Source organism: Ammodytes marinus (genome assembly GCF_949987685.1).
Source record: "Ammodytes marinus genome assembly, chromosome: 19".
NCBI lineage: Eukaryota > Metazoa > Chordata > Actinopteri > Uranoscopiformes > Ammodytidae > Ammodytes > Ammodytes marinus.
In genome coordinates, this window is record NC_137223.1 from 5,835,557 (window position 1) to 5,849,359 (window position 13,803).

General features: G+C 43.1%; 1 protein-coding gene across 1 annotated transcript in view; it reads left to right on the top strand.

Moving 5' to 3' along the window:
- The window catches only part of cenpe (centromere protein E), a 64,176-nt gene that overhangs the window by 17,550 nt on the left and 32,823 nt on the right, over positions 1-13,803 (top strand). Inside the window, exons 15-22 of the mRNA XM_080048221.1 lie at positions 1,546-1,922; positions 2,059-2,115; positions 2,479-2,646; positions 3,985-4,065; positions 4,328-4,396; positions 7,734-7,865; positions 10,900-11,077; positions 11,184-11,338. Of these exons, the coding sequence (XP_079904347.1) occupies positions 1,546-1,922; positions 2,059-2,115; positions 2,479-2,646; positions 3,985-4,065; positions 4,328-4,396; positions 7,734-7,865; positions 10,900-11,077; positions 11,184-11,338 (1,217 nt within the window). The remainder of the gene's footprint in view (positions 1-1,545; positions 1,923-2,058; positions 2,116-2,478; positions 2,647-3,984; positions 4,066-4,327; positions 4,397-7,733; positions 7,866-10,899; positions 11,078-11,183; positions 11,339-13,803) is intronic.

Genomic DNA, 13,803 nt, shown 5'->3' on the forward strand with positions numbered 1-13,803 from the left:
TAATCAGTTCATCTGGGAGGTAATCCAAGTTTAACTGATCACGTCACGTTCACGTCCAGTGTGTATTGAGTTTATTTAAAAACATTTGGAAATGGGGCTCAGATGTCCATGCACTGTATAACCTATTTCAGCCTCGTCTGTGGAAAAAAAGATAGCTGGACAACAGAGTTCTTCTGCTTCATTCCTCTCACTGCATTTAAATGTATTCATTAGGCTATATTACAGAGAAATATGTCCCATAAAAGAAAAAGAGCACCAAGCCCAACCCAGAGGACCCTGCATAATATTTTATTTTAAATGAACATTTTAATGTAAAATCCAAGAAGCTTCTAATTCATCCGACCCAGTGTCTCCAAATTATTGGTTCACACAAAATTCCTCAGATTTAGCCTCTTAATTTCCCTCTCAAAGTGCACCAGATTCATGCATTTCACTTTAAAAAGTTTAAAAAAAATCTCCCGGGGGGGCATACCCCCGGACCCCCCTAGGAGGGTCAGGATCTCAGCTGGCTATTATTTTCACCCAGCTGGACATTGGAGGCAATAGTGGAGAACTCTGGTTGGTAACAATAGCCAATCGTTTGGACAGCGAAAAACACCCGACCCCCCTAGAAGGGACGGGTGTTTGTCACCTTTTTCACCTCCTATGAGTTTGCAGGTCTGCTAATAAATAGTTATATCCTGACTGTTTGTGACCATTTTACAAGATATATGGCAAAAGATGACAAGAAAAGGCCTTTCTGAGTTTGGTTTATTATTACTAAATGGTTCAGAATGATAGAGAAAAGAAAATGTGAATTCATTTTTAGAGGGCATCCGAGACGTGCATTCAAATAATGTGTTGTGCCAGTGACTTTACTTTGTATATTGCTTGTTTATTGGGGTTGTTGTTGCTACAATTGGGTAATTAGTTATTACCCTATTTTATCAGTGTCTGCACATCATTTTATTACAGCACAACAGTTACAATGGTCAAAAAATACACAAACAAAATTGTCCCCACTTTTTTTCTTTTATTGTCAATAACATTGAATATAAAACTGAAAATGTCCCTTGTTTTAATGTGAGCAATCTGGTCAACTGTCGATGCAGCCACGTTTTGGTATTGTGGTACTCAAAAAAAAAAAAAAAAAAAAAATCCCAAGGTTGGCAGGTCTGAAGCTATATTCATGTAGACATGTCTTGCAGTAAGAAAAAGTTTCAAAATGGCCCACATAATTTCAGACATATTTGTTAAACTTTATATTATTGTAGCCAAAGCATTTTACATTGAAGAAAAGTTCCTGTGCCAATATTTGACAGTAAAAGTATTCTTAAACAGTAATTTTCTGACTTCATTCATATCTTTGTCACACCTGTTGTTTATTTTAATATACTCTGTGTGTGTGTGTGTGTGTATATATATTATTTATTTATTTACCGGCCAATATATCATATAATTTATCAGCCCCCAAAAAATCCATAACGGTCGGGCCCTAATTGAAAAAAAATGCATGCACACCGCAAATCCTGATGTGTTAAATGCATTCATGTCATATTTAAACAGAGGACGAGGACTTTGACTCTTCGTGGGGGATTCCTGACGGGCCGCTGGATGAAATGGGCAGGGTGAGTGAGCTTTCTGGGAAAGTGTCCAACCTGGAGCATCAGCTGGAAGTGGAGAGTCAACAGAAAGAGGACGCTCTGACCAAAGTAGAAAGACTGGAGGAGAGGCTGACGGAGCTAGAGGAGCAGCTGACGCAGAGGCACCAGGCTGTGGAGGAGATGGAGAGCACCCAGCAGAGGGCCACTCAGCTGCAGACAGAGGAACAGCACAAACAGGAGGCCCAGGACAAGACGCACGTGTTGGAGCTCAGAGTGGCAGACCTGGAGAGGCAGCTGGAAGAGCAGAGCCACAACACTCAGGGTGGAGCTGATAAACAGGTGCGCTTTGCTGTAGAACCTCACAAATAATCTGTTACAATTGAGACAAGGCACATTTTGGATACTTTTATTAGTTTATGATCTGGCTTGGTTGTGTTGCTTGTTTAAGCACTAATATTCATACTATGTTTTCTAGATGAGTAGAGCCTTTGCAGAGACCCTCCAGCTGTGTGAAAGTTTGGCTTCGGAGAAGGTAATGTTTCCTTCAGCACATCTGCTGTGTGTTGATTCATCTCACAACACATCAGTCCGTTTCCCAGACTAGGTATGAAATATACCAGGAACACATCTTTATCTAGACTCATGTACTTGTGGGGAAACTATCACTCACCCAGGAAATCAATCGGTAAGACCAGGCTAAATTTAGGACTATTCCAAACTATGCCTGAGAAAGCCAATTCAAACTTCATCTGAGTTTAAAGCCCCTAAATAATCTTCATGTAATTTCTTATATGTGTTGTAAGTGTAAGCATTATCAACACAATCCTAAAAATACCCATCCCTAGGCCAGCCTTGCTTACCGCTGCTGAACATGGATGAACTTGTGTGTGTCCAGGAGCTGGTGTCTGCTGAGCGAGATTACCTGAAGAAGGAGCTGGGCATGTGGATGGAGCAGACCAGCAGTCTGCAGAAGGAGAACAGTGCCCTGTCCCTGGAGCTGGAGGAGAAGAGGGATACTGAGGAGTTTGAGGCTTTGGAGGAGAGTTGCAGGAAGGAGCAGGAGGTGAACCACTTCAGGGCCCACTCACACTAGGGCTGTTTGCCTGTTCCGTGCTGCAGGAAGATTCAGCACGATTCCCCCCCCCCCCTCCCCACTCTCCCCACTGGCCCGTGCTCACACTGCTCGTGGCCTGGGCACGTTTGCACCTTGCCTACGTCACCGTGCGCGTTTAGGATTTGGAGCGTAGTCTTGTAGGCTATACGACTGTTTGTGAATATTTTCATCTGGCCAAATTTGCATCATATATTCCACTTCCACATTAGAGCAACGAGAATCCTTAAGCTATTGTTTTTTTTAAAATGTAGCCTTGACGTAATAGGTCGCGGTGGACAGTCTCATATTTGTGCAGCACGCTGTTTATTATTAATATAACGGCCCGTCATCAGACCACGTACCGGATGGTTTTATACACACACACACACACACATCGCTCCATCAAATCCAAGTCAGAACTTTTTGTATGGGCAGAGATAGTTTTTTTTAAGTGTCTTTATAAAGTTTCTTGTTAAACCTTAGTGTAGGCTACTGTTTCCTTATAACCGGGCCGTGGTGTGTTGTTTTGGGTGCGTCTCCACCGCCATGCGTAAAGGCAGTTATGACAGCTGACGGGAGGAAAAAGAAAAAAAATCATCTGACGAACGTGAGTAAACACGAAAACCTTTTTGCGCTCACCTATTTAGCTCTCTCCCTCTTTTATTAGCCCACACTAGGCCTACACACACGTTAATTCTCACACATTTTATGTAGCTACAAGTCCAAGTGGTGGGCAATTCTGGTGCCGACTAGTAAGGCAGCGGACGTTAACGGACTATGCATCCTTAATAAATTCACGTCAGGAACGCCGCCTGTGCGCTTGCTTGTGCGCGTGTCATCTCATTAGCATCTGTACTTTGGCCACGGCACACCTCTCCCAGGTGTTCCGTGGCCAAGGGGCTGTTCCGTGCTGGAATACAAGTTGGCGTGGTCACACTAGCCAAACGTTCTATACTTTAGTATGCAAATGAGCTTTGGCACGGGGCCGCGGCCCTAGTGTGAGTGGCCCCTTAGTCCACTTGTACCCCTTTCTTCACAGAGGCAGTTTGGGGGCCGGTTCAGAGTCGTTGCCCAATCGGGAAGCAGCTCTCTACTTTTCCACAACAAGAGAACCGGTTCAGGGCCAAACAGGTTCAAGAGTGGCACAAACTGTTTGCTTGTCTGGAACTAGGAACTAAGGGCCGGGGTTATCCTGACAACCTTTATGACTGTCATATTTAAAAAGGGAAAACTTAACATAGAAATACGACGTATCTGCTGGTGTTGGTGTTTATTTACACTGTTCATTTTGTTTGCTTGATCTTCTAGAACAAGAACGAGTTTAAAATTGAAATTTCCAGCTTAAAGAAGGCCGTGGAGTCCTCTGAACTCCAATGCTTGGAGTTTCAGGTAAGATGAAATAGATCTAGAAATAGGTAGATAAAATCTTTAAGCCCCAGACCACATTGGCTCACAGTACTTTTCCCACTAGCTGTCCTCGATATGAATCATAAAAAAATGTCTACATTAAATTGAAATGATTTTGCACTTAATTCTGGGTTATGAGGTGTAGAGTGGTTTTCCCTTTCATTGTGACACCTCATTAATGCTAAGATATTGATAAAAATGTGTCGGGTTTATCAAATGTTCATTTATCTTTTGTTTTCTCAAGAACAAACTAAAAACTCTGTCTGAGGAGCTGGAGAAGAAAAGTGACTTTGCAGAGAAACTTCAGAGTATGGTATGTATGTTTTTGTTTTTTTCTTATTCATTTTAGTGGAGATAGGCAGATGCCATTGAAACAGTATCTGGGGTACTGTTGAACCTAATTTTAATTCCCGAGACTTGCATTTAAATAAGTTAATGAATGAATTAGAATTTCCAATTCAGGTTGTACAATGCAAGTACAGTATAACCATTCCAAATTAGAGAATACAATTTTCTTTATCACACTAAAAACGACTCCATACATGATACTTCTACAGTGTTTCACTACTATAAAGAATATACTTCGATAAAACCTAGTTTAACAATTGACCGTAATGCTGAAAATCTGACAATATGTTGAAACGTTATATTATACACTGCATTCCAAATTATAAGGCAAATTAAATTTTCCCAGATTTTCCTAGATAGTCGATGCAAATCAGTCAGTATAATTTTCAAGTCATCAACCGTTGGAGTATATTTCGAATTTTATTGAACAAACCTCCCAATAATAAAAATATTTTTTTCAAAAATAAAAAACTCAAATTTCACCGTTCCAAATTATTATGCACAACAGAGTTTCAAAACATTTTATAGGTTGTAAACAATCAAAAGCTATTTCAATCAAAAACATCTTAACAGGCCAAGTTACATGTTAACATAGGACCCCTTCTTTGATATCACCTTCACAATTCTTGCATCCATTGAACTTGTGAGTTCTTGGAGAGTTTCTGATTGAATATCTTTGCAGGATGCCAGAATAGCCTCCCATAGCTGCTGTTTTGATGTGAACTGCCTCCCAACCTCATAGATGTTTTGCTTGAGGATGCTCCAAAGGTTCTCAATAGGGTTGAGGTCAGGGGAAGATCAGGGCCACACCATGAGTTTCTCTCCTTTTTATGCCCAAAGCAGCCAATGACACAGAGGTATTCTTTGCAGCATGAGATGGTGCATTGTCATGCATGAAGATGATTTTACTACGGAAGTCACTGTCCTTCTTTTTCTACCACGGAAGAAAGTGGTGAGTCAGAAACTCTACATACTTTGCCGAGGTCATTTTCACACCGTCAGGGACCCTAAAGGGGCCTACCAGCTCTCTCCCCATGATTCCGGCCCAAAACATGACTCCGCCACCTCCTGTCTGCCGTCGCAGCCTTGTTGGGACATTGTGGCCATTCACCAACCATCCACTACTCCATTCATCCGACCATCCAGGGTTGCACGGCACTCATCAGTATACAAGACTGTTTGAAGATGAGTTTTCATGTATTCCTGAGCCCACTGCAACTGTTTCAGCTTGTGATCATTGTTTAGGGGTGGCCGAATAATAGGTTTATGCACAACTGCAAACTTCTGGATCGTACACCTTGAGGTTTGCGGGACTCCACAGGCACCAGAAGCTTCAAATACCTGTCTGCTGCTTTGTGATGGCATTTTAGCAGCTGCTCTCCTACTCCGATGAATTTGTCTGGCAGAAACCTTCCTCATATTACCTTTATCCGAACAAACCCGTCTGTGCTCTGAATCAGCCACAAATCTCTTCACAGTACGATGATCACACTTAAGTTTTCGTGAAATATCTAATGTTTTCATACCTTGTCCAAGGTATTGCACTATTTGACGCTTTTAGGCAGCAGAGAGATCTTTTTTCTTTCCCATATTGCTTGAAACCTGTGGCCTGCTTAATCATGTGGAACGTCCTTGTTAAAGGTCACATATTATGCTAAATGCACTTTTTAAATGTGTTCTAACATATCCATGGGTCCACGGTGTGCCTAGAGAGTGCCAAAATATTTAAAAAAATAACAATCTCTCCTTTTCTCACTCTCCCCCTTTCTGAAACCCCCACCCCTCCTCCCCAATATACTCCAGTCAGAATTATTGCCGACTATTACGTAATAGTCAGCACAGCCACATCCCCATATTTTCTTTATATGTCCATGCTTCCCCCCCAGAAACGTCCACCGTGCACTAGTCTATGATAACCCCACCCCCCCATTTCTTATTGGTCCACGGCCCCGAGATCCGATGGAAAATTTTCCGAGCGACAGCCATGTTGTTTTCCCCGCTAAGCGTCAAGATGCCCTTAGTACAGCCTGAATGTTACATACACCAACACAGAATGCTTTTGCTCATACTCCACTAATTTATCTTAACCACAGCAGTCTATTAATGCCTCGTTTTTAATAACACAACGGATAGAAAGCTACCTGTGCTTTTTTTTAAACGGTGAAACTAAAATAATAGTTTTTATTGGTAGTTTTGCCTGACTGGTGTATAGCTATTAGCTTTAGGACAAGCAACCAGCTATGGCTTAGCTCCGGGTAAACACTGTGTTCGCAGTCACGCAGTGTCTCTCTAGTATCGGGAGAGCACGGCAGAGACGGTGGGAGAGCCCCATGGACATATAAAGAAAGCCCGGCAGAGAGGTGGGAGGGACCAGCCAGATCGCACAAATATAGGTCATCCTGAGACCAGAGGACAATCAGGGTATAGAGGCTTGCTACAATAAATGATCTGAATGGGTTTTTCAGCAAACATCTAAAAAAAATAAGTATTAGGGACTACTTAGACCATATAAAATTGACAGCAAAGTGCATAATATGTGAGCTTTAAGTAGATTTCCTTTGATTGGGCTTACTTAGCAAACTGATTATCACAGGTGTCTGAGATTGATTTCAATGATCCAAAGCACTCTGAGACCAAGCCCCAACCTCAGCGATTTTTACCAGCATCCAATAAGGAAGTGACCACAACTGTAGTAATCGGAAGTGCCACTAGGGGGGTGGAAGCAGAAGACAGCCATCTTTCATTGACTCACTTGTTAAACAGGCTGTTTTCAAAGTCTTATTAAACCTATTTACAGCCTGGTCCACAAAACCATTTTAGTCTGTATGTTTAGGTCATATCTCCATGACAACACTGAGGGGGGTGAATTTTTTCGGACCACGCTAGTTTTTATTTTATCGGAGGTTAAAATGTATTGGCGCGATCTCTTGAGTGACAGCTCTCCGCCCGTTGTCCCTCACTTTGCCTCGGAGGTATATGTCAGCTATCTCCCTCCCCCTCACAAAATGGCGACGCGCACTAACCAGGATTATTGGATGCCGTGTGAATAACTGAGGTCAGCCCGGATGCTACATCCATATTATTTACTATCTATGCCTGAGACACGATACCATCCATGAGTTTAAATGAAATATAAAAAATTTAATGTTTATGACACTTAATTCCAATTTGCATAATAATTTGTGACAGACTGTATGTTGAAGCTGTGAAAGGGTATGAAGTGTGAGAGCTGGACACAGTTGAAATGTGTTGGTTATCAGCGAGCTAACAGTGTAATGTTGTGTAATGTTGTGTGCTTTCAGATCGGTAAGGACCTGGTGCAGGAGGTGGCTATGCTCCAGCGCTCTCTGGATGATGCTGAGGCGCTCAGCAGAGACACAAAGAAGGAATGGGCTTTACTGCGCAGTGCAAAAATCTCTCTGGAGGAGACCAATGTAAGAGGGACTAACACACGCACACTTCTGTAGTGTGCACTTTAAAGTGTCACTGTTAACATTTCATCCATGTTCGTACAAAATGGGTTAGGCAGGGCTTAACGCTAAGGTTTTTTTTTTCACTTGCCCAAAGTCAATTTTTAATGGCCCCTATACAATTTTTTTTTATTAGTGGTGTTCAAATAATTTTTATATTTGCTCTTTATTTACAATGTATAAACGCATCATGGACAGTGTTATAGATGAGTTAAGGGTCATACTGAAAGTGGAGGATATTATTGAGTTGGAACATTTGTAATTTTTTAGTTACTAAACCTAGAATAACTGCAAATTAGACATGTTTTATGTTAACAAAAATCATGGAAAAAAACTTCCAACCGCAGTAAAAAAAAAAAAAAAGCATTGGTCACACCAAGGTTTTTTTTATTTTGTGTGTGCTGTGCGCACCGGTGTTGTGCCAAGATCTGTTTGTCGGCGGTCGGGCCCCGCCCCCTTCACAAAATGGAGCAGAGGAGAGATGCAACGCAGCAGACACTACGCGCACATAATTTAGATAAATAACATAAGCGTTTATTTGATAATTAGCACCAGTTATATATGGAAAAAGGCCGTAGATAGATGACTTGTATTTGGCTCTATAAAAAAAAATATATTATTTAAAAAAAATGATTCTATAATTTCACCGGAGACTCCGGTTGCCCATTCGGGCAAGTGGTTTGTCATAGTTACTGGCCCGACGTGGCGATTTACTTGCCAGGGACATCGAGCAATCCTTATTGTCGAGCCCTGGTTAGGGTTAGCTTTTTTAACCCCTCCTATGTTGTACAGCATGTTTGAGCCACATCTAAAGGCCAGGACACACCGGTCCGACTACCGACCGTCGCCAGCAAATGGAGTCTGGCGATTCAGGCAGCTACGAGTTACCTAACGACGTTATTTTAAAGCAGCTACGAGTAACATTTAAATATCTTTTAAACAGCCTCATGTTTCCTCTGATAATCATAAATTACCTTTAACAGCAAACGAGACCATCAGTGCAAAGAAAGAGGTTTTTATATAGTTTTTATTTCTGCTTTTGGTCTGGTCGCACACCGTCCGATTTTTGGTTCGCTCGTGCAGGCTCTATGGTCACATATCCGTATTGGTCGCAGATTTCAGTGTGGCTCAGCAACGCGATTTGAGAAGCCTATCCCTCCAGGTGAGGGAAGGGGAGCGGGAGCCTTGTTTGAGACAGTTATTTGTCGTCATAATGACTGATAACGATAACGGGGCTGAACTGAACCATCAAAGGAAACAAAAGAGAATGCAATGAATAAAAGCTAAAAGGGAGAGTGATATAGGCTACGGGCGGGACGAGAGTGTTGTCAAGCAACATATACACAATTTCACAGGAGCGAACTAGACTGCAGTGTTTACTCCTAAATGAATGAGCGGTACTAACACAAAGTTTGCTTTGCTTCACCATCATCAGATGACCATTATTCATCAGAAATAGTCATTATTTACATCAACAACACAAACACATCACCTCATCGTGATCCATACTAACTGCCGTCTCTCGTTCATTCGCTTTCTGTGAGGACACGTAATCGTTCAGCTCCGTGAGAGAGAGTAGTTGGGTGACACTGCTGCATCAATTCATTGCAATCAGGTGTGTGTGTAGCACTGACTGGCATTAGTTAATGCAGTGTCACTAACCACTCTCACGGAGCCGAAAGCATGTCCGTGTGCCGAAAAAAACACGGACATGCACTATATTGCGCCCTTCTCAGTTGACACTCGCACGCCTGGCACGAGCTAGAAAACAGCTTTGCGACAGCGGGCGTCGTAAAAATACTACCGCTTTTGTCCAAAGGGGCCGCCAACGGACCATGTGGCTTTAAACGGCGTTATTCCGAACACTGTTAAAAAGTCATAAATTAGACTTGCTGAAATCTGCAGATACTCATGTGAGAGAATAGAGCAAGGCTTTGTGCTCCATCACCATGACGCAAACAGTTAAAATAATTAAATAAAAAAAATGTTTTCCTCTTGAAAAGAAATGCATTCCTCCAGACAGTAGCAGTCTGGCACTTCTGTAGACTTACTGAAACATGCTTGGCCTTCACTCTCATGGCTCAATTTTACTATGCCAAGGTGGCTGGCAGATGAAAACATTTGGCAGCCAGTCACATTTTTTTACCAGCCAGAAATAATAAATTAGTTTTTTACTATTGCATTTAGCTATTACTACCTTTTTAGCATGTCATCTTGGTATCATTGGAGATTCTCAATCAATATAATACTGGTGTGAAATATGTTACAAAATGCAGATAATGGCCAGTGCCTAACCACACCGAGATCTACCAGCATCCTATGCACAAGTGACAAAACAAAAATGCAGTTCACCAAGTGGCCACTAAGGGCAGGTACCAAAACAGAGCAATTTCTCATTGACACCCATGTTAAATAGTCCGTTTTAACAGCTTAATTTAATTTAATTAAGGCCTTGTCCAAAAAAACATTCTAGTCTGTATGTTTAGGTCATATCTCCATGACAACACTGAGTTTTTATTCTATTGGAGGCCTCTTGAGTGACAGCTAGCCGCCCACTGGCCCTCACTTCGCCTCGGAGGTATACGATAGATGGGCGTATCTCCCTCCCCTCGACGTCACATCAATGCCCTTTTTCGGTACGAGTAAAAATCTGACAAGATGGAGAGGCGCATAGGTCAGGACGATTGGATGCAGTTGAAATAACCGAGGTCAGCCCGGATGCTACATCCATTTTATATACATTCTATGGTAATAGCCTATATTAGCCTAATCAGTGCCTTTTTTATTGGGCATCAACCTGGGCTCACTTGCATATTATTGAAAATATAAACTTGATTCATAATGCCTTTACACCCGTGAGACACAGCTGCATGGAGCCTAAGCGTGCCGGTGTGCTTCTGTTGTGTGAGACAGACAGGCTGCAGCCTAGGATTCAGACGCCCTTCGTGGCATTGGCATTATATGTATTCAGTGTTTGTTGTCATAACCTCCCCTCTAGTCGACTCTGTCTGCCAACCATGAGAAGATGGACGCCGAGGTGAACAGCCTGCGCCTCCAGCTGGAGACGGAGAAGACGCGCTTCAGGAAGATGCAGAGTGATCTCCAGAAAGAGCTGAACGTTGCCTTCGAAGAGAACACCAAACTCACCACTCTGCTGGATGGAAAAGTCCCAAAAAGTAGGATTAATATTTAATGTTCTTCTGCTATTCCAGGTTGTTTATGCCCATGCAGACAGCCTGTAAAGTCAGACTGGAGTTGTAAGATATTGGATATTTTCTCCAGATCTGATAGACAGCATGGAGCTGGGGAGAACAGTGGCCACCCTGAACAAAGAGCTGTCAGCGTGTCATGGAGAAGAGGAGTTGCGCCGACCTCAGCTGGAGGAACTAGCCTTGCTGCAGACTCTTCCTGATAAAGTGGACAGCCTACTGAAGCAGGTCAGTACTCCAAACACCCTCTAAGAGCAGGGGCAGTGACATGGGGAGCATGTATGCATGTATTCAAGCTGTCAACAAACACCAGGTATTTCCCTGTTCTGTTCTACTCTCGTCTCTACCGTGCCTCCACCCCCACCATAGGCATATCAACAACCGGGACAGCAGCACTAAATCTCCGGACAATGTTCGGTTGCACGCCAACTAGGGATGAGCCCGAATCCGAATAGGCTATGTATTCAGAAAAGCACGGATAATTAGGGCTGGCCCGAATTATTCGAATATCCGAGTATTCGTTTGATAAATTAGTATTCGGAGCTCAATTCAGTATTCGGAATATATATTTATTTTTTTATATTATTATTATTATTTTATTTTTTTGCAAAAGCACCTCGAACTGCAACATATTTCGTCAGTAAATAATGATTAGATACACAAGTTATACAAAAATTGTAAAATACACATTAGACTTTCATTTAAAATATATTATCGAATTATTTGAACGTTGACCTAGTTGGCCGCTGACCTTTCAAAGCACAACCGGTGATATCAGCTGTAGGCTACATGATGTTACCAGAGCGAGGCAAACTAAAGCGGCACCAAGCGCAGTAGGGAGAGAGAATAGATGCTTGGCGTAATGCTAACGTTAGCTTACCTCTGTTTGTTTACGTTCGTAATGCAGTGCTGCTATCGCCCATCATCAACAGTGACTTGCTTGCATCATGGGGATACGCGGTCAATAATGGATATAATATGGACACAAAAGACTATCAATATTGGACCTTTGTATGGATTTATAAATCCCCGAAAAGATGCATGTTCCGGGATGAATTGAAAAGCTCCTGTAAGGTTGACGATGGCACAGGACAGCTGATTTGGAACGGAACAACAGCTGTTCGCTCGGCTCACGCTCGGTTTCAGGGTGTACATTTGGATGATAAATGTTGGTTTGATGGCGTGTGCTTTTAGAACGAGTATTCGAATACTCGCTCGGAAAATCTAACGAATATTCGAAGCCTGTAAAATGGTATTCGGGCCAGCCCTACGGATAATGAGATCGATCCGAATATTTTTACTTCCCGAATAGTCTGGTTATTTTTCGGGGGGAAAATCTTTATTTATTTAGCCTCTTTTTATGAGCTAAATTGACTCGGCGCGTTCCGCCTTCACTAGAGTGGCACCGATCAGCTGTTCATCTCCGCTGCCGTGGCGGAGAAGAGAAAGACCGGCCATGTTTATGCATGGCTCCTTGACCCGGTCTCTCTCCACACCGCTGGAATTTTCTGCACCGTGTGTCCCCTTCAGCCCTTCATGTTTTCATTTAATTCAAACCTCTGAACATGAACCACGTCTCTCTAGTAGCAGGCAGCGGGCTGTGTAATAGCATTAAATAGACAATATCGATCTTTAAATATTATGCCTCGTTTCCACCGAGTAGAGCGGGTCGGATCGGAGCGGCTCAGAGCGGGACAGCTCACTTTTAAGAATCTCGGTGTTGTTTCCACCGCCGACCCTACCCTTACTGGTAGGGCGGGGTTTAGGCTGGACTGCGATAGCCGACGCCAGAATGTGGGTCAAACTATCGGGCTGTGGGAACAACTGTGGTCAAGCCAGCGGTCTCTTGTTTTTGCTTGGTCAAACCAGCCGCTTCTTTATTTATTCCCCCCGTGTTGTGAGCACAGAGACGGCTCGGTGCAACTGATAGAGACAGTGAGCGAACAGCACTGGCTGCGGCAGCTACGTGACATCGTAGCAGTGGGACACAGTGTAGCCAACTGATTCATTTAATGACGAGGAAAAACACCACACAATAAACAGTGCCGCGCTCACATTTTCGCCAAAACTCTCTTCACTCTAGCCGAGGTGACTACAGACGGCGGAGATGATTCAAACCAGCCGCTTCTTTATGTATTCCCCCCGTGTTGTTGTGAGCGTGTATTTTACTACTATCTATGGCGTAAACACAGAGACCGCTCGGCGCAACTCATAGAGACAGTGAGCGAACAGTGCTGGCTGCAGCAGCTACGTGACAATGGGACACAGTGTAACCAACTGATTAATTTATTGACGAGGAAAAACACCACACAATAAACAGAGCTGTGCTCACATTTTCGCCAAAACACAAGACTCTCTTCACTCTTGCCGAGATCTACACATGGCGGAAATGATTCTTTCGACCAATCAAATGACGGCAGTGTGTAGCTCCGCCTTCTCATGCATTTTCGGCCCGCTTTCAGGCCGCTAGTACCCCTACGGAGGAGTACTGAGATCGGGAGCGGCTCAGAGCGGTTAGGTGCGCTTAAACCGTACCCTACCCAACTTTTGGCAAATGAAAAGCCAAACTACCCGGACCGAACCGCTCCGACCCGACCCGCTCTACTCGGTGGAAACGAGGCATTAGATCTGCAAACACTTCACCCGTTAGGTCATACAATCTGTTTATAAAAAGGAGATGAAAAAATCTAATA